Raw genomic sequence first — 24,733 nt, forward strand, 5'->3', positions numbered from 1 at the left:
ATGTTAGGGAAGCATATGAAACTACACAAATTAATTAAAGTGATGGTAGAGTTGAGTCATTATGGGTGAGAATCAGGAGTAAGGACAGCAAGGGCAATGTTATGATGGGAATATGCTATAGACCACCCAATCAGGATGAAGAGGTAGATTTTTTTATAAGCAGTTGAGAGAGATCTCACAATCACTACCCCTTCTTCTTGTGGGAGACTTCAACTTTCCCAATGTCTGATGGAAACACAATATGGCAGTGAGAGAACAGTCCTGGAGATTCCTGGAGTGTGTGGAGGTTAACTTCCCTACACCATTGGTGAGAGAGCCATACAGAGAAGGTGCCCTCCTGCATCTGCTTCTTGTGAATAGAGGAGAACTAGTTGGGGGAAAGTAAAGGTTGGAGAATGTCCAGGGCTCAGCGATCATGAGGCAATTGTGTTCTCTGCCCTTGGGGAAACAAGAGAGAGATTAGTAAATGACCACCTTGGACTTCCAGAGGGCAAACTTTGGCCTGTTTAGGAGGCTGATGGACAAAATCCCTTGGGAGGCTATCTTTAAGAATTTAGTAGTCCAGGAGAGTTGGACTCACTTCAGGAGGGAAGTCTTAAAGGCACAGGAGCAGGCTGTGCCTGTGTGCCAAAAGACAATGCCTTTTGGCATCCGTCAGGAAAGGCATCCAGCCTGGCTAAATAGGAACCTTAGGCTAGAACTGAAGAACAAAAGGAGAGTCTATGGCCTTTGGAAGAGGGAGCATGTCTCTCATGAGGACTATAAAGATGTAGTGAAACTATGTAGGGAGAAAATTAGGAGAGCCAAAGCACAGCTAGAGCTTAACCTAGATACAGCTGTTAAAGATAATTAAAAAGTGTTTCTATAAATTCGTTAACAGCAAAAGCAGGACTGCAGAGCTCATTGCTATCTGCAGCTGCCTTCAGGGAAGTTGTGCAGAGGCTGGTGCTGGGCTCTTCTCACAGGTAATTGTAGACAGAACAAGGGGGAGCAGCCTCAAGCTGAGACTGGGTAGGTTTAGGTTAGACATTAGGAAAAAGTTTTTCACAGAGAGAGTGGTCAGGCCCTGGGATGAGCTGCCCAGGGAGGTGGTTGAATCAGCCACCCTGGATGAGTTTAAGGGTCGTTTGGATGTGGTGCTTAGGGATATAGTTTAAAGTAAATCTTGTAGAGTAGGACTAAAGATTGAACTTGGTGATCCTGAGGGTCTTTTCCAACCTGGATGTTTCTGTGATTCTGTGACCCATGGATGGATCTCATCTGGTCCCATGGACTTGTGCACCTTCGTGTTCCTTGGATGGTGTTGAACTCTTCTACAGTGGGTGGTTCTTCATTTCCCCAGTCCCTGCCTTTTCATTCTGTGACTTGGGCCAGTGAATGGCAGTGAAGGTGGCTACTATCACTACAATTTCCTGATGAGAAAAAAAAAGAGCTTTTGCTGAGGGAAAAGATCCTGCATATGAATGAAGCCAGTCAGTAAAGTCTTTTTGGTAGAGTCAGTCTAGCTGTTTTGTGTTACCTGCATTTTGCATTATGCATCTGCTCCAAGTAGTGTAGACAGAGATGAATTACTGAGTTGACTTAGACTCCTAAATCTTATGCTGCACAAAATAATCTGAAACAGATTCTTAAAGATCTCTCATGGAATTCTCCAATGCCTCAGAAACAAATCGATTTCTGTAAAATCTCAGCAGTGATATATGTCCTTGCATATGCTCCAAACTGGTGAGACAAAAGCCTCTAAATGATGTAGAGCACATAAATGAGTCATAAACACTGAGATGAACACATGCCTCAAGTTAGTGTTGCTGCATCTTTAGCTGCCTTTAGCCTCTGCTCTTGCAGCTGGGTCTGCAGACACAAATGTGTGCCTGCTTTCAGCTGCACCAGTTTGTGGTCTGGTGTGTTAAGACAAACCACTTTCATCAGCTGAAGTACAGGGCTAGGTTGTGGCTATGAGGTCATATCTAATACAGACACAGTAATATTTGTCTGAAAGGACAGAGCAGACTGCCTGAAGTTGTAGTCTCTTGAGATTACTGCAGCTCTTCTCTCAGAATCTTCAGTAGTGCTTGTTGATGTGCTGATGTGCACCTGAGGTACTAAGAAAAGGGTTTTACAGAGTCTGGAGAAGCAAAAGAGCCGTGTATTGTTGCCTGTTGTTTGAGCCCTTCCCTTTCTTGTGGGATCTCCTCGGAGGGTGGTAAGGTGACTTTGTGTTCCCTACAAAACGTACTATACAAACAGCAAAAGTAGTTGTCAGAGGAGGCAGTGCATATAGTTCTAAGTGGTTTGTAAATTAGGGTTACACTGCTGTCCTTCCATGCAAGGTCCTTCTGCAAAGCCACTTAAGGAGAGCCATTATTCATCTTAAATAGGGCGAGGTCAAGCACCACTGGGAATTCATAATGAGATGCACTGTTTCACATGGCAATCATGAGTTCCCAGTTGTGACAGAGAGCTGTCAGCAGCTGTTGCCTCAGGAAATCAGTTCAGTGGTCTCAGTCCAGCTCATTACAGGCATGTGACTGCATCCCTAGTCCTTCTGGCCCTCCTTTCCATTTGAAGTGGGTTTCTCAGGTGTGGTTGGTGTCAGAGCCTTGTAGTGGTGCCTGTCTCATGCCTGCAGTCATGTTTGGGTGGATTACTACATTGTCAATAGAGTCTGGAGATTTTCTCTTTCGTAAGCCCACTCTGCATTTGGCACATTACATCCTCTTTGCAGGGAACCTGAGGGATGTTTATTTAACTAACACCTGAAACATGAGTAATTCTCTCACAGTGCCTTAAACTGACCTCAGGTCACTTCAGTTCTGAGTAAGAATTGGAACACAGGGCTTTGATAGGGTTTAATTCATTTGAGACTAGCTTTCTTGAGCATCCCCATGGAACAAGACATTCTTAGCTTGAAATGGTCCGGGAAAACACAACAAACAAGTGACCATGGAACCTCATGGACATGAGTGACGTGGAGCTGTGCTGGGTGGGCCAGGGGCTAGGCATGTTGGTAGGTGTGAATCCATGCAGAAGTCTTAAATACTACTTGCAAACATATTTTGAAATGAAGGGCTAAGGACTTGATCCCCTTCCAAGTAATGTTTTAATGTGGGTTCATCAATAATTTACATCTTTGATATCCTATAAAATTTGTGGTACTAATTCACCTTTGCCATCTGCCTGGCTTGACTAAGTCAGATACTGTTGATGCTGGTGCTTCATTTAGACAAAGCACGTTTTTTCCAAATACTTAACTCAGAACCACTGTGCTTTGTGTACAGATCACTCAGAACATCTCTGTGGGAAGGGCAGGGTGTTCAAGAAGAAGTCCAAGGGAGTAACAATAAAATATTTGCTTCTGTCCTTCTGTCAGTGCCTGTGTTGTGTATCTGTTCATGACTTTACAGGCTACTGTGAGAACTCTGTGAAAGTTTTCCAGCTCAAATCTCTAAGACAGCCCAGAACCCATCAATATTCTTTTCTTCTAGAAGTGATCACCAAAAAATACAGATTTATAGCTTCTAGAAAATATGTTTCTGGTAGTGAAGCTGATGTGCTGCTGTTGTTTCTGGTGCTACTACTTGAAGCAGTTTGTACATCCATGGCTATAAGGGAATCAAGTCCCACCATTGAGAATTTTGTAACTGGAGTAAGATGTGCATCTAACTTTAAAAGGAACACAGTTATAATGCCTAATTAGACCTAAAGGAACCATGGCTGTGAACACCGCTTTACTGTAATGTTTTATCAAGGTCTTCACAAAAGAATACAAAATGTAGGAGTAGGGTGTGAATCATGGAAGTGGTAGTATGAGAGAATACTTCCTCTTAGGACTGGGATTTTCTAGTGAGTGGCAGTGAAATATGTAGATACCACAACTTTTCAGACTGAGAAAAGCTGAAGTAGGCTAATCATTATTTACACACTTCTTCAGAAAAGTCTAATCAGGCTGGCACATCATGCAGTGTAGCAACAGATGGGGTTTAATTTGTATGAATGTGGAAGGAGGTGTATGCTCATAATCTAGATGTCTTCCATATGCTGAGTGAAGCTTTGCTGCAAAGAAAAGGTCACTACAGAGAGTTAGCTCAAAAAGTCAATAGGTGAAGGTCCAATACTAGCAATTAAAGGGAAAAAATGGAGGTGTTCAAGAAAAGCCTGGATGAGGCACTAGTGCCATGGTCTAGTTGACTGGCTAGGGCTGGGTTCTAGGTTGGACTGGATGATCTTGGAGGTCTCTTCCAACCTGGTTGATTCTATGATTCTACAGAAAAATTGTAAAATTTACCTGTTTAAGTGGCAGAGAGATGGCAAAGGATAAAATTTATTACTCTGCTGTTGAAATTGAACAATTTATGCTGCTCTGCTTGGTTACATTCAGAGAAGGATTATTAAAAGACTAAACCCCTGAGCTTTAGCTTTGTGTTGTGCCTATGCTTTGCAGAAACCTTATACGTTAGTGAACCTGGGAGTGGCAAGTGTGGTTTGTGTTAGCTGTTGCCAGGAGGTATTGACTGTAATTCCCAGAAGATGTATTTTATGTGAAGGCTCTGTTCTAAAACTCATAGAAGCTGCCTGGAGTCTTTGTTTTGACTTGAAGTCTCTAGTATGTTTCCAGTCCGTGTTCTAGAAATGAGGTTCATAGAGGTGCCAGGCTTATTTAAGTGGTACCCTGTTCTGGAGATACACATCAGGAAGGTAAGTCAGGACTTCCATGAACTACCAAGCAAAATCTGCCCTGTGGTAATTCTGGAGCACATAGTTTAGTGTGGGAAGAGTATTTTTTTTTAACTCAGAATGGTTGTGTGAGCCTATTGCATGTATACAGTTACTGCCCTTTAGTGAAGATGTGATGTTCTTTAAAGTGAATTGGCCCAAAGTTATTTGGCACATTCACCAGCATAAGTTGTCCTGTATTTTTGAGGCCAGGTTCCACACTAATGAAATCAATTAGCTGAGGCTGACCATTTTACAGTTGGCAATTTTATACTGTTTAATTTCTTCATAAGTGATCTGAATGAGGGGATCAAGTGTACCATGAAGGAAGTACTCTGTACTTCTCCCCCTAAACCAAGTGGGCAAGTAGACACTTTGGAAAGGAGGAAGACCTGGATAGGCTGGAGGAGTGGGCTGACAAGAATCTTATGAAGTTCAAGAAAGACACTAGTTCAGCTTTGACTCTCACATGTTTCAAATGTTGAAATGACAGCAGAAAACATTCCTTTCTGGTGCTGACTAAGATGCATTCCACTGCAGTGGGATCCTTTCCCTATTGAGAAGGATCAATAGCATCCAAGCTGTACAAGAAGGCACTTTTTAATGGTAAATTTCTAGGAATATGTGTTTTCAGAGCCTTCTTCTTGAAATCTATATCTGACCCAAATAAACTATAGTTCAAGATTTACAGTAGATAGTTGTTTGTAAATTTTAGTTTGCTGTGTATAGTAAACAGTGATTTACTTTTAAGTTACATCCCTGTGAAATAGCTCAGATAGTGTTTGTTTAACTTTAGGGCTTCAGTTTGTTTTTTAACTCTCTTATGCAACCACTAGTTGTCCTCAGCCACAAAATAACTGAAAGTTTTTGTTTCTGGTTTTTGCTCCCCTGCTTCTTCCCTTTAAATCTTTCCTTTGCTTTCTGTCACCTGATCTGCAGTCTATTTATAAAGTCCTTTAGAAAATCTGCATCCATGCAGCCACTGTGTGGATTATTGAGAGGAGAGTGTGTCTGCTGGAAGTATTGTACAGAGGGAAACACTGGATAATTGAAGAAGTAATTTAAATGCTAGAGAAGATTCCTCAGAAATCTTATTTTTGCATTAAAACAGAATTTAAGTCAGTTTGGGGCACTAAAGTCCAAGAAAATGTGCAGAAATCCTACATTCCAGCAGATGCCCGTTAGATACTTCAGTGAATGGTGTATTCTGTTGTAAATAATACATATTTTTCACCACACAGAAGAGTTGTGTGAAACATGTAAGGAGGCAAAAAAGCATAGACAGAAATACAACTCTACTTCCTAGTTAGTATCTTGCCTTTTTGTCTGTGTGTGCATGTATGTTTATGGTGTGAGGCAATCAGTTCCTGGTTCCACGGGGCCCTGCTTCAAAAGAGCAAGGAGCTGCTGCTTCTACAGTGAAGCAGTTGATTTTTCTTCCAGAAAGTGGAGGTTAGGAATCTCTTTTTACATGAATCTTTAGGCTTCTCAGCAGAAGACAGTCTTCATTTCCGTGCTTTAAAAGGCCCTGTGAGTTATAAGCCTATTTTCAAAATTAATAGCAGCTCACAGATTAGAAATCTGATGTACTGCCTGGGGTCAGTCTGAAGCTGTTCTGCACATCATGTGGATTTTTTAAATTTCTTGACTTATTCTTCTTTTATACCTTTGAGGTTGTCACAAACCATTTTTGCAGGAGTCTGACTCTTCCCATTAATAGTTCAGAACCTTTATATGCCTCCTGCTGTTTGTGTTGCAGCCGTGAATCCAACTCTTAGCAAAGTTGTTGGTATCTCATTTGGTGGTTGTCTCATTTCAATCTCTACAGGGATGTTTGACCAACAGATATGATCACAGAATTGCTTAGATTGGAAAAGACCTTCAAGATCATCGAGTCCAATCATAAGTTTCACACTGGCAAGTCCTTGACTAAACCAAATCCCTTAGCACAACAGCTAATTGCTGTGGTTGGAAAAGACCACCAGGATCATCCAGTCCAACCTTCATCCCAGCATCCTTCATCACTTAGACCATAGCCTCAAGCGCCACATCCACTCTCATTTTAAACACCTCCAATTAATATCAAATGATTATCAGTAGAATAAGACTCATTACTACATATTAATTCACATTTTTCCCCACAACATTGTAGCCAGCTTACATACCCATCAGAAGGAGAAAAAGAAGGTAGATTTTTAAGTCTCTGCAAGAGAAGTTAGGTAAACTCGTATGTGGAACAACTTACCAGACAACACTGAGAGCCCAGTGATGTTGAATACCAGTAAGAAAAATGGCAGACAAACTGTGCTATTTGTTGTCACCATGGACACAATCTTCCTTTGAAATACAAAATCTCCTGCGCCTGCTGTCCATCTCGTATCCACAGCTGAAATGTTACAGGGACTGTGCAGGATCTTTTGTGTGTTACATATCTGTAACATTCTGGTTTGTGTTCTGTCCAATTTTAGTGTGCCCTCGGGATTTGAAGGCATCAAGGAACAGGAGATCTGCAACAAGATAATGACGAAAATGTTAGAAAATTACAATAGCTTGTTCGAATTGGAAGGTTTGAAGAAGGATGAAGAAAAGCCTGTGTGTGAGGAGCTAACAAAAATTATTTTAGTAAAAGTGAGTACCTCTAATATTTCCTTTTTTTGGTAGCTAATCCATAATGCAGGCTTCAATTCAGAAATCTAGGTAAATGTAGTAATGTTTTGTGCCGCTGATTGGTATGAAGTTTACAAATCAGTTCTGTATACTGCATTACAAAATTATGTCTGCTTTTTCTTACTCTTTTCTTGGATTCAGACTCTTAATTTGGTACTGAAACCTCAACTGGAAAAACAAGAACCTGTCTTTAGTTAGTGTCTAAAGGTACTGCAAGGATATTATTTTTCCCTGCAGTCTTGGGTGATGCTAGAGAATGCCTAAGTGCCTGTTGTTTCTTATCATCCACTTATAAGTATGTTTTTTTTAAGTTGACATCAACCCTAAATCATTAATTTTGAGCAAATACCCAGAAATAGAATCATAGAATCATAAAATCGACCAGGTTGGAAGAGACAGCCCTATCCAGTCAACCAGACCATGGCGCCAAGTGCCTCATCCAGGCTTTTCTTGAACACCTCCAGGGACAGTGACTTCACCACCTCCCTGGGCAGCCCATTCCAGTGGCAAATCACTCTCTCTGTGAAGAACTTCCAGACAAGTGGCCAGCAGGTGGAAGTATAACATGTGCTTTCTTCACATGTTTGGAATTTTTTTCCTCTGCTTGGAATTTTTTTTCCCATAAAACAAATATGTTGGAGGTTTTTGTTTGTTTGGGTTTTGTTGTTGTTTTTTTTTTTGGGGGGGGTTTTGTGTGTGTGTGCTTGTTTTGGTTGGTTGGTTGGGGGGGGTTATTCCAAAATAAATTGCAGTTTGTTGATGTTTACAGGTCTCATTTGGAGCCAATGTTATTACAGTCCTTTAGACTTTTATCCAAGCTTCAATTTTATTTCCTAACCCAGTAAAAGTCTGTTAGAATCTCTGCCTGTTGATCAGTGGGCTTGCCTGACTCTGTTAGAATCTCAGCCTGTTGATCAGTGGGCTTGCCTGATTCTGTTAGAATCTCTGCCTGTTGATCAGTGGGCTTTACCAGTTACAGCAAAATCTGGGGAGAAATGGGTTGAGTGTTCTAATTAACTATCTGCTCTGTATTCAGATTTTTGAGTTCTTAAATAGCTGCTGTTTTGGTTTGGCAGTGTTACTTGGGAACAAGGAATTGTCTGACAGTGTATTGGCACTGCTGTGAATTTATCACGTTGTAAGTGTCAGGGTATCACAATAAAATGTTGCCTGTTTTGCTTTGAAACAGAATTTATAATGTTTATGGATATTGTCCAAATAGATTTTTGTGTCATTGAACTCAGGGATAATTCATGTAGTGGATGATTTGTGCAGACAAACTGCTGTGAGACTTACTCTTGCAAGATTTCTGGAATTATCCTTTTCACTAGTTTCAGATGAAATATCTTCAGTAGTATGATGTTGTTCAGCTCAATATTGTCTTCATATAAAACATACAATTAGTCATGCAAGGTTGCAAGGTTTTTTCCCTCTCTTTATTTTCACCTTTTCTCCTGTAATGCTTTTTTGATGGAGCACTTTTAGCTTTAAAAAACAGTCAGCTCAGAGCACATAAATATTTGTGCTGGGACACAAGCACTGCCTAATGAGGATGCAATGATCTTCCTGGCTTGTTTACATATTTGGGACAGGAATGCAAAATACTGTCCCCTTTCTACCACCCAGTACAGAAAGAATATGTAGCCCTGTTCATTTGGTGGAGAAGAGAAAGCAAATCAACTTACAAAAATAAAATCATAACACTAAACTAAAAATCAAAGTTACAAAGTCCATTACAGTCATAAATAAGCAATTTCAATATTGTGAATGTAATGTAGGTGAGTTCTGATGACCTCTGAACAGGCAGATTTCACTCCCTGAAAAGAAACTGATCCCTGCTGGTTTTTTTTGGGTAAAAACTATAAGTTTAAAAACAACCCTTTTAATTTAGGTGCGCCTAACTTTGTGAATTTTTATTCTGTTTGTTTCCAGTCTTCCCTCATTTGGGAGAGCTAGTTGGCAAGGTCGTTTTTTGTGCTTTAAATGGTGGCAAAAGTGCATGCACTGTGTTCTGCAAGCCTGCTGTTAGATTTCTAAAGCAACCCAACACGTGTAGCTGTATCTCTTAAGGCTTGGTGTGTGCAAAGTGTGGAGCCCAAACCAATTGGGCAAGCCCCTACAAGCAGTTTTTATGTCAGGGAGAGTGCTCCAGCAGCACTGTTAGAAAGCGGCATACTTGCTTGATCCTTTTGATTGAGCATTCAGATCACTCAGCCTGTGGTAGGATCTGAGCCTTTCATCTCTGAGAAAAGGTGGGAGAGAGGTAAGATGGTCCAAAAAGTTCTCCCTCTTGATTTGACTCTGCTGCCTCTGCAGTCAGTGTTACATCTTCATCTCCACTGAAGGCTACAGTGTTCCAGAGTGTTTCCCCAGATGAGTAAAACAAGGTTTTCACTAATAAGTATTTATTTCTCTTTCTCAGCTGCTTTCAATTAAATACATTAGCATGAGAATCTGGTTCCTTGAGAAGATCCAGAAGAAGCTGCTCAAAACTCACCAACTCCATGTCTAAGTGGCTTCCCTTTAAATAAATCACCTTTCCCTGACACTTTAGTGTTCCAGTCCCATAGTTTTACCTTCACAGACATTCAAGCAGTCCCTCATTTGTTAGAAGGCACCCTCTTCTAATCCACATTGCCCTGTCCTGCCTAAGCCTACAGGGTTTAGGTAGTTTCCTATATTCTCCTTTCATGTCTGGGACCATTTTAGCATCATGTTAGCGGTCGTATTTCAGTACTAGATTACATCTTTCCCATCAGGAGGCAGTGGGAACTGATCTCCTTGGAAAATCCTTTCCAAAGATCTCAACAAATGTTTCCATTTCGTTCAGTAACCCTGTTTTTTAAGTCACAACAGTTTTCTCTTGCCTGGGACAGAGAGCTTCCAACAGGAGGATTGCATTCAATGGGAGATGGGAAGATGGGTGGAAAGTGCATGAAGAAAAGGAACACCTCTGGAAATTTGTCTCTGTTTTTCTGTTTAGTATTTCTTCAGCACACAGTTGTCCATGAGTGAGCAGATGGGCATGTTTGTAGTAAGGGTATATAGTGATGATTCAGCCTGAATGACATTTTAAGATGCAAGCTGACAGGAAATGAGCAATGCGAGATTTGTAGGGGAAAGTTTATAAGCCCTTAAACCCTTCACCTATAGCAGATTCAATCTGAAATGATTATCTTTAGGCTATGATTCAGAGAGGCAAGCAAGAAAACAGATGATCCCCAAACAATTCCTTGAGTAATTTTGAAACAGCTTTCCAGTGCTTCTAGATCTGTTGGTTTTGACAACTCCATGTATGTATTAGTGAAACAGAATGTTTCTGCTCTTTGAAGTTCATTAAAGCATTCATGAGCTCATAAATCTGTCACTCGCAGTGTTACCAGATGCAATCCTGAATATTTACACAAATATGTTAATGCTGAACTCTCTCTTATGCTAAATATGATGCTAATACTTCTTTAGCTATAATTTCACCAACAGTATTTTCATTTTAACACATTATGACAAAACTGCTGCCTTAAAGGGAATAGGTTGTATGATGCATGCGTGTACAAACATATCTTCCTAACCTGCTGTGCATATTTTTACTATACTGTAAGTTGTTGAGCTGGCAAGTTTTGCAGCTGAGATGGTTAGGAACTTTGCTTTTACACTTTCATAATCTTTTCTTTAAGGAAATACCATTGGTGTTATCATTGCTCCATGATAACACCACGTAGCCAAAATGTAGAGAGAGTAAGAGCTGTGTATGTCCAAGACTATATGTGCAGTTGTTTTACTTGAAATGTTTTTTATTCTTTGTTGTTTCATTTGGATTTGATGTGGTTTAATGTGTTTTCTCTGGAGGGGTGGCATTGTGATTTAGCACTTGGGAGCATCATCTGAAAGGGAAGTATCAAAGTCAGCACCAAGAAACAAGATACAGTGAAATAAGTGTGTGAGCCACTGCTCTAGCCAGCTGGTTTTGAGCAACCTTGCTGTAGCCACGGAGGGGGGACAAAAGAGGTTGGTTGGAGGATGAGAATTTTTTTGCTGAGACAATTCTCAGAGATCCTCCTGTGTTTATTCAGTTTCTCATTGATTAGTCATTCAGTTAATCAGGTTACACAAAATTATCAGCATTATGCCCTGTGTTTAAATTGACAGTGCTGTCTTTGTGACAAGGACGTGTTGCAGGCAGTCAAAACTGACTGAAAACGAAGAAGTGTAAAACATATTTCAGCCCATGGGGGTTTAATTTTCACTGACTTCTGCTGTTAACTTGATCTGTAGTATTTTCAAGGTGGGAACACTTCAGCATGACTTGGCACTGAATGAGTTCTTTTTCCTATTAAAAGACTAGTGAAATGCCTGTTAGCTTCAGTGCACCTTTGAGTGCTCTGAAGATTACAGTTTGGCCAGTAGAAGCTGGTGTGCTTGCAACATCACTGCTTTGCAGGGTTTCTGGTGCCCCAAGACTTAATTAATGTAATAATAATCAGAGCTCAGGAAAGTCTTAAGAGCAACAGGAGTGTGTGATGTAAGGGACACAAGGAGCCAGACACTCTGTATGTGTCTGAATATGTAGCTCCTGAAAATCTGATCTATCCAGCAGATCCTAGCAGCATTTGACCTTAATTGCCAGCAGTCAGCATCTCAGTTGTGTTCTCTGTGTGCTGGAAATCTTACACTAATAATCAGAACGGTACAAAAACATTTAGGACTCCTTAATTTATTTCAACATCAGGTACTCCTTTTAAAAGTAACTGTGCTGAATTCCATGTGTGACAAACATTTTTTCCCTTTTATTTTGTTTTTTAGATCAGAAATGCAATTTAGCTTTTCCAAGACTGATTTTAAGCAACTGTAACATGAGATGCAGGTCTGGAGAGCCTGGATTTCTCCCATAGCTAGGTCATGTTCTTCTTTTTGATCATACCTTTTCTGTTTATGAATAGCATTGCAGTAAATAAAGCACATTGCAGTTTTCAGAGTTGCAGGAGAGAATAAAATGTTCCCCTGGATCTGATCTTAGCTCTATTGTTATTGAACACACAGACACACACGCTGGGTACACCCAGCAAGAGAGCAGTGTGGTTGTGTCACTTTGTAAGTGTTTGGCTTGTATTTTTAATCTCAAATGCTGCTGCAGGCTCCTTATGTGTACCTCAGTCCTGAAAAGCTGAGCTGTGGTCATTAACCTATTGCATGACACCTTAACCCTGCCAGCTAACATATGACAAGCACTTAGAAATAGTGGGGATGGGCAAGGAAGAAGAATATTTTCACTCAGTGAAGTCTTTGTAACCTTTTACAAGTTCTGGAACTATATTCTGTCCCAGTATTACCAGTTTAAGGTTTTGCAGCATTCAGTAGCCAGTGAACCTGGACAGATGGAGACATGCTTTTCTTTTCCTCAAATACCACAATGTTCCTCAGATGTAGTTGCAATCACTGAGGTGTATCACAGGATTTTTACCATGTTTGTCATTTACTTTCCTGTATTGCAGTCCTCTCTTTTAAAAAATGGATTTCCATGTCTCTCTCTTGCTTTCCTGTCACAATTCATGACCTTTGGACATGTTTCATGGAAATAATTGCAGTAGGTTAAGGTTGTACTCAAGTGAAACAGAGTAACCTTTAGCTATTTAGTAAGAGATACGATCTCAGGTAAAAGGTTATGTATATAAATAGTCTTGGAAGAACAAAAGGAAATAAAAAGGGAACTCAATAGGGTATTAGTTTCATATTGAAAAGCAGTCATGTGGTTTTTGCAAACTATGAGATTTGGCTTTTTATTACTTGTGTCTGAAACAGCTTTGCTGGATTCTGGTTATTACTTCTGGTCATTAAAGTGTAGTAGAACAGCAAATAGATATCAAGTCAGCTTTACTTTTCTTGCTATACTCCAATAGCAACCAAAGCAAAACTCCCATATATAAATCCTGGCTGTTTCAGTCTTTGTTATGTAATTTGTTTAGATAAGAGAATATTTGACAGCTTTGCCAAAGTTGTTCCCCTTCTAACAAGGATGCTGTCATCACTTTCTGAGTACAACATGTAAAGAGAATCCATTGCAAAAACAAAAATCCATTGCAAAGAGGGTTGTTGTTTGTTTTTCTTTTTTAATTACTGTTCATGTTAAATAATTGTGTTTATTTTTCCTAAAGGACATGCCACTGAATGATGACCCTGTGATGAATTGATATCTGAATAAATATTAGTTACTAATGTTCATGAAAGTACCTGCAATGGCATGAATTAGAAAATGTCTCTGGAAATCCCCTTGCTATGAACCACACAATTTTAGTCTTAAAAATACAGGTAATTTGACACTTCCCTTGTCTTACAGATCCTTAACTAGGAACTATTTTCATGAGGGAGGGAAGAGTTTCTGTATTTTCTTCATCTGATGAATGGCAGAAGGATTAGCTCTCTTAATTGCTGTGGCCATACTATTTCTGTGTTGGCACCTTTGACAGCACTGCTGTGTGTCACATCTGAGCTGCTGTGCTTCAGAGAACTCTGTGCAGACAACAGCAGTGTCTTGAGTAATATTCACCAGAAGAACCAGAAACTCTGAAATTCAGTGTTTCTTGTGTGCTGGTCTGTGGACAATACTGTTAGGTGCTTTTGTTGTAGCCTGGGGAGGAATCACAGATGTGACCCCAATAACACCTACCTGGAACAAAGGCTGCATTGCACACTTACGTGAGTTGCTGCTGAGAGAAACAGAGTACTCCCTCCTCTGTGCTGTACAGCTGCTGACCCAGTAAAGAGTCAGCTGCTGAAGGCTATCGCAGTGCAATCAGATAGTGCATCATTTCTTCAATCATTCAGAGCATTGAATTCACTGAATAATCCTCTTAAAAGTTGTTCATCCTACATAACAGTGTCTGTACTGACTTAGACTTCATGTCCACCTAGCTTTACGTCCTGCCTTCCACACTGGCTGTAAGCAGATGTCCTGGGAGGAGTAAGAACAGGGCAGCAAGGTGTTTCCTTCTGTTATTCTACTGATTCATGACTATTCTCAGAGACTTTCCTGGTCTCGGTGGTGTTTATGTGTTTAGTGATTGTCTTGTGTGCCCTTTGAGCATGTGTAAGCTGTTTGCTTCCAACATGTCACTTGACAAAGAGAGCCACAAATTTCTTCCTCTTCCATGGAGAAATGACTTCTTTTGTTTGTTATAAACATGGCTTTTACAGCTGTCCTTTGAAGGTCACTTTTTCCTTATTTTTTTTTCCCCTGTGTTTTTTTCAATTAAGGAGATAGTGAGCAGTCCATCTTCCCTTCACCACTCGTGACTTTATCTCTACCAGATTCTATTTACAAGCTATTATGATTAATGAAAAATTAGTACTGACATTTGCAGCCTTAATCACTGCACTAACAAGTGTATTTTCTTTCAGAGCCCTTGCAAAGAGTCAGTGAGCTGACAGTCATGGCATTAGCTGTACCTTCCTTATAGCAGAAGGTAATCTGACTCCATGTTTCTGTAAAAAAAACTAATCTGTGCTGTGGCTAAGAAAAAAATTCACATTAATAAAGTTCTAATTTAATTAAGAACTTCTTCTAGGTACTAATAGCTAACAAAGCAGATCTGATGGTTTCTAGCAGCACTTTAAACTTGAACCGAAAATCCTACAGGCCAGTTTCCTATGATTATGCATTTTGTGAGGCCATCAAGAGATTTATTGCTGACCTGAGTAGGAAACAGAGGGTGAGCACAGCAGTAATAATGAGATTGTAAACAAAGATGTCTTAGAATACCAAATTACCAGGAAATAAGGTTATCTTTATCATTAAAATGGAGCACAGTGTATAACTGTTGTTTATGCTAACTTTTTTCTCCTGATTCCTTCCTGGGATATTTGTGATTAGATGCATTTAAACTCTTGTGTTACAGTGTGGTGTTGTGCTGAAAAAACAGAAGACTGTAAATTCGCAGTTTGAGATCTGCAGTTGACTGGTGCTGAAATGTAACCACTTTTATGTCCATTCAACAATTTGTTGAAAAGGACAAAACTGTTCTATTCAGTTAGAACTTTGCATGCCAGCCAGATAACAGTCAGGATGCAAGTAGGCTGTATGAATTCATTTTACTTGGTAATGGCAACAGATGAAGGAACTTACCCAGTTTATGTCTGAAGAAAAGGTACAATTTATAACTAAAGCTGAACTACTGTAACAAATATTTTTTCATTCTCTTGAAAAGTACCAAAAATTTGCCAAGGTTCTGATCTGGAGTCACTGATGCAAACTACTCAGAGTGTGGGAGATGAGGTCTTTTTGTGCTAGGGTCTTTGTCAGTCTCTTCTGCTGATGTTAGTCATCTCCCTAAAATTAATTCAAGTACATGATTGAAAATAAATATGTAATTGAACACTCTCACCCTGCCAGCAGTAATCCCTGTCAGTCTGTCTGTCCAAAGAGATAAACATAAATAAGAGCAGGAAGAGTAACTGAGCAAGAGACATTGCTAAGTATCTTATATCCTGCCTATGATTTAGTCTCTCCTTTAAGGATGCCCTTGACCTGTTGTGTTTCTTCATTCATGTGGGAGGAAGCTAGGAGCTGGACTGTTCAACCACCTGTCTTCATTAGCGTCAGCACTTCTTGACATGAAAGGATTATTGTCCTGAAGATTAAGTAGGTTAAAGAGTATTCTAGGTATGTTCTAATCTTTTCTAATCATTGAGATCTCCATAGTTAATGGGTTTAACACTTTTATTGAGGTGGAGTCTCATGCATTGTAAAATCTGCATTTTGTATGGGATTCTCTGTATCTTACAGAGAGTCAGTCAGAGAGAGGCGGTTTGACAACGGAATAACCTTCCTAGGGAAGAGGACCTTTTCCTTGGGCCAGCATAATTCATCCAATCTAGGTGTAAGAACACTGGGCTGGAATTTGAATGAAGTGAGTTCTTTTCTGTTTTGGAGGGTGTGGACAAGTCAGATGTGCTCTGTAGTAGTTTTTTATAACTATTAGTTTTTGTAGAGAATCTTGCCTAAGAATCTTACTTGCCAGTCAGGAAGCACTGCTGTGTTAACCTAGAGCTAAAAGTTGGTCTCAAGCATGCCTGGAGGAGCTTACAGACTTGTTCAGCTGTTTGAGCAATGTAAAGAGTTTAGGCATTTTAGTGCAGTGGTAATACATAGCATTGAAAATGATAGCCTGTGATTTAGGATGGGGCACTGGAAATTGTTATAGTGTAAGATCTGTAATTCTTTAGATCTGCTGCATTCACAGATGTAGGAGATGGATAGAAGCTTTGCTTTAGGCTGACATGCTTCTAACTAGAACATTTGCCAATAAATATTGCCTATTGAAGTTAAGAAATTAAAGGAATGGTCTCTGGCTTTCCCCAAGATCTCCTGAAGTCTTGCATAGAAGTCATTAAATAAACTTAGCTCAAACCCTGAGTTTTGGCAGCGTGTTGTGCAGATGCTGACTATTTGCTTTCGCCCAGGTTTTCTTGATAGTAGAAAACTGCCCGTAGTGACAGTAGTAGGGCTTGATGGTGGGACTTTGATGCACAGTGACTGGGTACTCTGAACCTTTGGAAAGACTCTGCTGCATCAGTCAGAGTTGATAGATTAGAGATGGCAGTTTTTCCAGGCGCCGTTGTCTTTTGTGGTGAGTGGGAAGGGATGTTCTGGCAGCTATTGACAGTAAGCAGAACTTGGGTAATGTTTCAGATGTAAACAGGTTACACTGATCCTTGAGCACACACAGTTGAGCAAAACAAAGCCTGAGCTCGTTTTGTATCCAGCATGCTGCACTGGAGTCTTTGTGTTCATATAAGAGCATTTGCTGATAAGCCTTACTCCTCACAACATTCTCAGGAGGTACATAATGGTTTAGAGGAGACATGCTCAGGTAGCACTTGTCCATAGGGTGCATTTTATGGTTCCAAGTTGATTTATTCCAGAGCTGTGTTAGCCATGTTATCTGTTTTCAAAGGAAGTCAGTCTTTAAAGCACAAGAGATTTTGTCCCATACTTTCACGAATTTCACAAGCAACACTGACTATGAATCAGTAGAAATCTCAAGTAATTCTCAAGCTTCAGTAATTCAGAGATGCACAGAAAATCATATTGGTAATTACATTCTTTTTTCTGCAAGTCCAAAAGTTAGTGTAATTGCATAACCTTTCTTAGCAGAAGCACAGGCAGACATCTGCTCATTAAGTCTTTGCAAATGTGACTTGATTAAGTTTTGACATTTTTAATACTCCATGTAGAATGCAGGCACCTGATTCTAAATACTCACATTTGAAAATTGTGACTTATATTTATTTTTTAATTCTAATCCCCTGGTGTTCTGAGACCACCAGAATCAAATCTGTGAAGATGTACACTTGCAGGCTCTGTTAGCTATTGCTAACTCTGCTAGCAGAGTTAAGAACCAGTGTGATTGTATAAAAAGTATCTTAAATGACTTCATTTTTTTAAGCTGCAACTTCACGAGGTTTTTTTTTTAATAATCCCAAACTATACTTAGTGTTTGAAGTGTGACATTACTGGAAATGAGCACATTCTTTCTACTTCCTGGGTTTTAAAGAGCAACATCCAAAGAATACTGTTAGTCCTTCAGGAGCTAATATGTAAGAATAAAACATCAGCAGCAGTGAATGTCCAGCCTGAGCTGTGTCTGAGGTTCTGGGTTTGTTTAGCTTGTTTGTAAGTTTTCCAGGTATCTTAGGAACCTATGTCAGCGTGAAAATGTGTCTGTTAGACCCGCTTGGAACCTTCTAGTAGTTTTGGCTTTCAACTTGCATCTTTTCTTTTAATGGGGTGAGTTCTTCCCTTTGTCTTAATTAACATGACAATACACTGCAAAGTAAGAAAACAGCCAGTTTGTAGGAGGAATACTACAGCCTTCTGCTCATCGTGGCTTGCAAAACGCAGCATAGATTGAAGGACAAGAGGGGACAGTAGATTTGCAAGTGTTGGAATAAACTGTAAACGTTCCCAGCACAAATAAGATGATTTGCCACAGCCTGTACCAAGCAGATCTCCTATTTCCTGAGGTGATGGACTCACCGTCCCTGAAGGTGTTCAAGAAAAGCCTGGATGAGGCACTTAGTGCCATGGTCTAGTTGACTGGATAGGGCTGGGGGATAAGTTGGACTGGATGATCTTGGAGGTCTCTTCCAACCTGGTTGATTCTATGATTCTATTTTGTGTAAACTAAATGCATTCATACACTGAAACACATCAATGCTGTTAGAGAATCTGTGACAGAGCAGTTGTGTGTTCTGTCAGAGAGTTTTCTGCTTTTAGTTCACATAGTGCTGTTCTTATTTTTCATCTCCATTCAGCTTGATGAAAGCAATTACTGTAGTGCCTGATTCCTGCAGTCACTGACTGTTTCATGTTCTTCTTAATAGTGCTCAGTCAGTGGCAAGCCTGATCCTATGCTAACTGTAGGAATGTTACTTTCCAATTTTTGCTAGCAAGTGCAGAAGAATCTGATCTCACACACCTACATTACTCACTTGAGTCATTTGCAATGACTTGTAGTTGAAATTACAGATAGGCTCATAATGAAGATACAATGCCATGAAAATGGGAGGTGACAAAAGCCTATGACATCACCTTGAAGATTCTCTTATAGTACAAAATGTATTCCTTGATTTTTTTTTTTCTGGGTCAGAGGTGAATGCTCCAAGAACAGGAAGTTAATAATATTCTCTTGCCAGATTATTGCATGGTCTAGTGGAATTTCTAGTGGAGTCTCAGCATATCTGTATTACCCAGTGTTGATTCAGAGGGCCATAAATAAACATACAGCTTGAGCTCAGGTATGCTTAGTGCCAGTTATTGATATGCTTCACAGTGCTGCTCCCCAGCCCCTCTTCAAAATCTCTTAGACCTGAACCTGGTAGTTGGTTTTTCATTTTAATATAGTTCATAAACAGCATTCTTTAGTGCTGAGAAGGAAAAGTGACTGGAGGGTGGGGAGCTGGAGAGAAACTTTGCAGTTGTCATTTCAGTTCTTCAGGTTCCATTGTTGATGGGTGGACCATACAGTATTGCAGGACAGGAGAAATACAGAAGTAAAACTGATTTATTTTTCCTTGAAGGGCTTATCTGCACTTTATGAGATATAGTACAGTTCAGGCCAGTGCCAACAGTGTCTCTTAGGCAGCAAATTCTTTCATTACTGTGTATTTTGTTGGCATGGTGTGAATTAGAAAAGTACCATATGTGGAGAAAGACAGGTTTCTTAGCAGCAAGTTTGAGACTTTCCAACCTACTACATGGACTTCAGAGGAGCAGCTCTGAGTTTTGGCAGAGCTTAACACTTTTGTAAAGCAGAATTCCTTTGGCAAACACTTACTTGTTTACACCTCAGAGAGTTAACCCATGGTAAGGATGAAGGCAAGTGATGAGTACTGATTTCCCTCTGTTACCTGGCTTTTGGTGGTCTCATTAACATTTGCCCTTTAACAGCACAGCTAATATTCATAGAGCATTTACTTTAAAATTCCTTCACTGGAGGTGGCATACTTATTGTAAGCATATATTGAAATACCAAATTATGTCCATTGTAACTGCAGTAATCTACTGCCATTTTTATTGCTCTCAATATTGTTCTGAACAGTAGCTGGATACAGATATGAGCAGAAAGTCTGCCCTATGGGAAACTGAAAACAGGAATTATCACCACAGTCATCTTTCTAAGTTTGTTCCTACATCTCTCCTCTGATTGTGATCACCTCTCCATATTGGTGCTTCTTACTCTTGTAAGAGTAAGGGGAGTCCAAAGAAATCAGCTGAATGAAAGGCAGAAGGCATTCCCAGAGTACCAGTGTCTCTCTAGTCAGATGAGAGCTCTAAGATTTAGATAAGAATGCTTATGCTATGCTTGCATCTGTGGAGATGCCATGATTACATTCAGAATAGCAACTGAGGCTTCATTTTTACCTTTGACACACAGCAATGTGCCAAACTGTTAGCTGATAGAAATCTCTAGGAGAGAGTGCAAGAGAGGATTCTTTCATTGTCCCAGAAAACTTTAAAAAATTATTATTACTTCAAGAAGGAAAAGGCATTGTTGTTATTATGTATTTTTTCCTGTATGTTACTTCAAAATTAGGCAGTCTGGGTGTGAAGGTATGCATGCATGTTTGTCTTGCTTGTGAGATATTGGGGGCTTTTTTAGTCCTTCAGGGAGTTCTCAACATGCCTTTGTCCGAGATTCCTCATTGATGAGTGCAGTTGCCAAATCAGAGACTTAAACATTTCATTTCAATTTGCAGTCAACTGGCTGTGCACTTAGCTATGGGCCACTATTCTCTGCTGCATCTGCAGCCCCCTGACTTGCATTATCAATATCAATCATACTCCTTCCTCCTTGCTTGGAGAAAGTTCTCTCCAGTCCCATTCAGAACACTGCCAGTGCTAGGTTTCCTTCTGTAAAGAGCTGCCGTGCAGTTGTTGGTGGTTGCTTGGAGCTTGGTGTATGTCCAGGCTTGAGACCCATAGATGTTGTTACTTTTTGGCCTTCATCTCAGGCATGCTGCACTTGAAGAATTTTGACAGAGCTGCCTGTAGAGCTGCACAAAGTAGGAAGCTGAAGAGATTCCCTTAAATACATTTGGCCTTCTGCAGAGAAGGGACCTTAATGTGTTGCTTGTTCACTCCAACAACCTGCTGTTGTGTACCATGAAGAGTCCCAGGTTTGAAGATAATATTACTGGGTTGATTTCTTCAAATTTTATGGTTTTAGGACAAGATAGTTTGGGGTTCAAATTACATCTTTCTGGAGTGTACCATTTTAATGTTCAGCCTTCAGGGAGAATTTAAAATCTGTTTGCTGAATCTGCCCCAGCAGAAGTGTCTCCAGCACTGTTTGTTCACTTCACTTGAGCACTGGATTGTCAGTCATGTTTCATAAAGTGCTTAATCAATAACACTAATGTTTGGAATTGCCAGCCGCACAAGGAAAACAGGCAAAGTTTGCTGTCTTTAAATACCTGTACTCTGAGTTGTTTCAGGCAATAATAAATGGGCACTTTGATATCAAAGTATTTTACATTAGGTGTATTTTTCCATCATGTCACACAGCAGTGTATTTACAGTAAAGCCATTTTCACTGGTGGCAAAAGGTTTCAGTGAGTTATATGATTTGTCTTGGAGAATTAGCGCTAATGGGCTGAAAACATTGAGTCAGTATTGAAGTCTTCTGGGGAGCTTCTCCATGTTGTTGTGTGTGGTCTTAGTCATATGGACAGTTCAGGCTGAGATAGCTACTGCCCAAGTAGCTAAGTGTGGGGACACACGTGATGTGTAAACACTGGGAAGTGAAGCCATGGTGAACACATGACAAGGGCTTCTCTCTTCTGTGCATCCTGTGCTAGAGGACTTCACTGAGCAGGCTACGCAGAGAGCATTTGCGAAGCGGCTCTGGAAAGAAGACACATTTAACCAGGTGTTTTCCAGCTAATGCATCTGCAGACTGATGTAACAGCCCAAAGACTAGGTACCTGTACAGTCCTATTCACTGGTGCTTTAAATTTAGTGCAGAGAGTTGAATTATGTAGCAAAAGTATGCAGATTTTGGGATACCCCATTTATATAGGCTTGTTTAAAGATAAGACTAGCAGGAACTGATTCCTATGCATCTTCTTTTCATCTTGCTAGTGCCAAGAACAGTGAATATGAGCTCAAATACATCCTTGGAGCCATCTTAAGTTGAACAGGCCTGATAAAGCACTGGTGCAGCTTCCTAGAGTGGTTTCCTGTGGCCTTAGACCAAAAGCAGCCATATTGTGTAAATTTCTTTTGCTTCAGATTTTTCTGTCAGCAGCATTTCTTAAGTTTTAATAAATGGGTTTTGATAGAGAAGTGTCTGGAAGTCAGCTTACATTCAGAATAATGTCTATTAACTTTAAAGTAAAACAAGTGTCTCCTGCTCTTTATTTGTATTAGCTCTATGGATCTGGTGCAGTAAGAGACAGTGAATTTATTGTGATTTGGGTATCTGCAACACCATTAGTAATTAAGTTGTTACAACATTCATTTAAAACTTCACCTGCCTGCATGCATTCCTGTGTGGACTACCCTAGGTGATCCCACTTCTGACAGGGGGCTTGGACTCAGTGACCTCTGGAGGTCCCTTCCGACCTCTTAACATTCTGTGATTCTGTGAAGGTGGACAAAAGTCAGTACAGCAGTCACAAACAAGACAATGGTCCTAAGTCTGGCACAAGTAATTCATGTACAGTTTGAATCCTGAGGGCTTTGACAGGTCTACAACAGAGATATGACTAACTTTGAGAAAGTTTACTGAAGCAAAATAATGGAATTGAGAGCCAGTGACAAGTGGACTAACTCTGAAGCTCGAAATGTGGTATCTGCTTACTGTACTTGAGTTTCATGGGTTTTCTGAGGGTGTTTGCTGTGATGATTGTGGTTTGAAGGAAGATAACACTTGGCTCTTTGAATCTAAAAGGTCTTGCTCTCGTGAAGACACAGGAATTTGCACGAAACATCAGAACTTGGTTGAACTTTAAGCTTCATAGACTTTAGGATGGCATCAAACGTACAACTTTTGATATCTGAGTAGGGTGGAGTACAGAGGAGGTGCTTTAATTGATCCAGTGACTAAAAATACAAGTAAGAGAAATCCAAATTTGTCAGTGGCAGCTGCACAGATTGTGATGATGACTGCATTCATCATGACTTTATGATTTCAGTGTGGTTGTTCATCAAGAAAGCATTTGAGACTTGGTTCTGAGTGTGGAACAAATCTGGTAGCTGTGTTTTGCAAGTATGTGTTTATTGCTTGTTACGTGTGCTGACTCTCTGATAAGAATTATAGAGCTTCTGATCTTTGTTTCCCAGTGTCAGTACTTTAGGAAGATTAGGTGTTTCTTCTTTGAGAAGAACTTGTCAGCTGTATGCCTACGTGGTTTTAAAACCAGTATTGCAGGTGGTAGGTGAAGTGACAAAACAAAGTGATTTTTAATTACTTTTTTACATTTTATTACTTTCTGAGCTGCATCTATGCTTCACCAAATCTTTGAGCACAAGCTCAATTTTAGCTCTTAAAGCAGTCTTTCTAAAGATAACTGTTCCTTTGCTTTAAGGTCAGTCTAGGCTTCAGGACGTAGAATCATAAATTGGGTTGAATTTGAAAGGACCTTTAAAGGTCATCTGGTCTAACCCTCCTGCCATGGGCAGGGGCATCTTCACCTAATCAGATTGCTCAGAGCCCCAGACAACCTGACCAGGGATGGGGCGTCTATCACCTCTCTAGGTAGCCTGACACAGTGTTTCACCACCCTCATCATAAAAGAAAACATCTTCCTTGCATCTAGTCTGAAATTACTCCTGTGGCTGTTTGAGCTAGATTTATAGCCCAGACATTAAAAAAGGAATTTGGAACAGAGAAGCTTAGAAGTGGAAGCTTAGAAGTGGAGAGTGAACATTCTAGAGGTAGGCCATATAATGGCAACAATGGATAAGTTAATAAAATGTCATTGGAGCACTAAGAGCTTTATGTCTGGAAGCACAGCTTGTACCTTCCCCTTGCTGCTCCTGCTGCGCCCACTGCTGTCTTCCCCTGCCGCTGTTTTGGCTGATGCTGCTTTTGCTGCTTTGATGCCGCTTGACCCCTCCCTTCCCCATCTTCCTTAAGGTTATTATATTTCTGTAGTAGTTTATTCTCATTGTACTGTTACATTTAGTTTAAACTATAAGAAAGACAATTTTCTTTTCTTCTAGCTTTCCAAAAAATCCGTGTTGCAGAGAGTTTGGTGGAGGAGGGATCCACCCTAATCCAGGACACCCTCCTTTAGTTTAAAAACATTACCTCTTGTCCTATCACAATAGGCCATACTAAAAAGTCTGTCCTCAGCTTTCTTACTTGCCTCATTAAAGTATTGAAAGGCTGCAATATGGTCTCCTTAGAGCCTTCTCCTTTCCATGCTGAACAACCCCAGTTCTCTCAGTCTTTCTTCATAGCAGAAGTGTGCCAGCCCTCTAATTTTTTTGTAGCCCTCTTTTGGATTGGGTACAACAGATTCATGTCTTTCCTGTGCTGGGGACTGCAGAGCTGGACACAGTACTCCAGGTAAGGTCTCACCAGACAGTGCAGAGTGATAAAATCACCTCCCTAAACCTGCTGGCCATGCTCCTTTCAATGCAGCCCAGGATGTGATTGGCCTTTTGGTCTGTGAGTGTACACTGCTCATGTCCAAGTTTTTATCCACCAGTACCTTCATGTCCATCCCTGCAGAGCTGCTCTCAATCGCTTTATCTCCCAGTCTCTGTTGATACTGGGGATTGCATTGACCCAGGTGTGGGAACCTTGCATTTGGCCTTGTTGAACCTCATGAAGTTCACATTGGTCCACCT

The 24,733-nt window shown here is 40.3% G+C and overlaps 1 protein-coding gene across 5 annotated transcripts in view; it reads left to right on the top strand.

Moving 5' to 3' along the window:
* Nucleotides 1-24,733, top strand: part of FAM13A (family with sequence similarity 13 member A) — a 167,059-nt gene that overhangs the window by 55,187 nt on the left and 87,139 nt on the right. For all 5 annotated transcript variants that reach the window (XM_064148581.1, XM_064148580.1, XM_064148583.1 and 2 more), the window contains one exon: nt 7,182-7,341. In XM_064148581.1, the coding sequence (XP_064004651.1) occupies nt 7,182-7,341 (160 nt within the window). The remainder of the gene's footprint in view (nt 1-7,181; nt 7,342-24,733) is intronic.

This window comes from Pogoniulus pusillus, chromosome 9 (assembly GCF_015220805.1).
Source record: "Pogoniulus pusillus isolate bPogPus1 chromosome 9, bPogPus1.pri, whole genome shotgun sequence".
NCBI lineage: Eukaryota > Metazoa > Chordata > Aves > Piciformes > Lybiidae > Pogoniulus > Pogoniulus pusillus.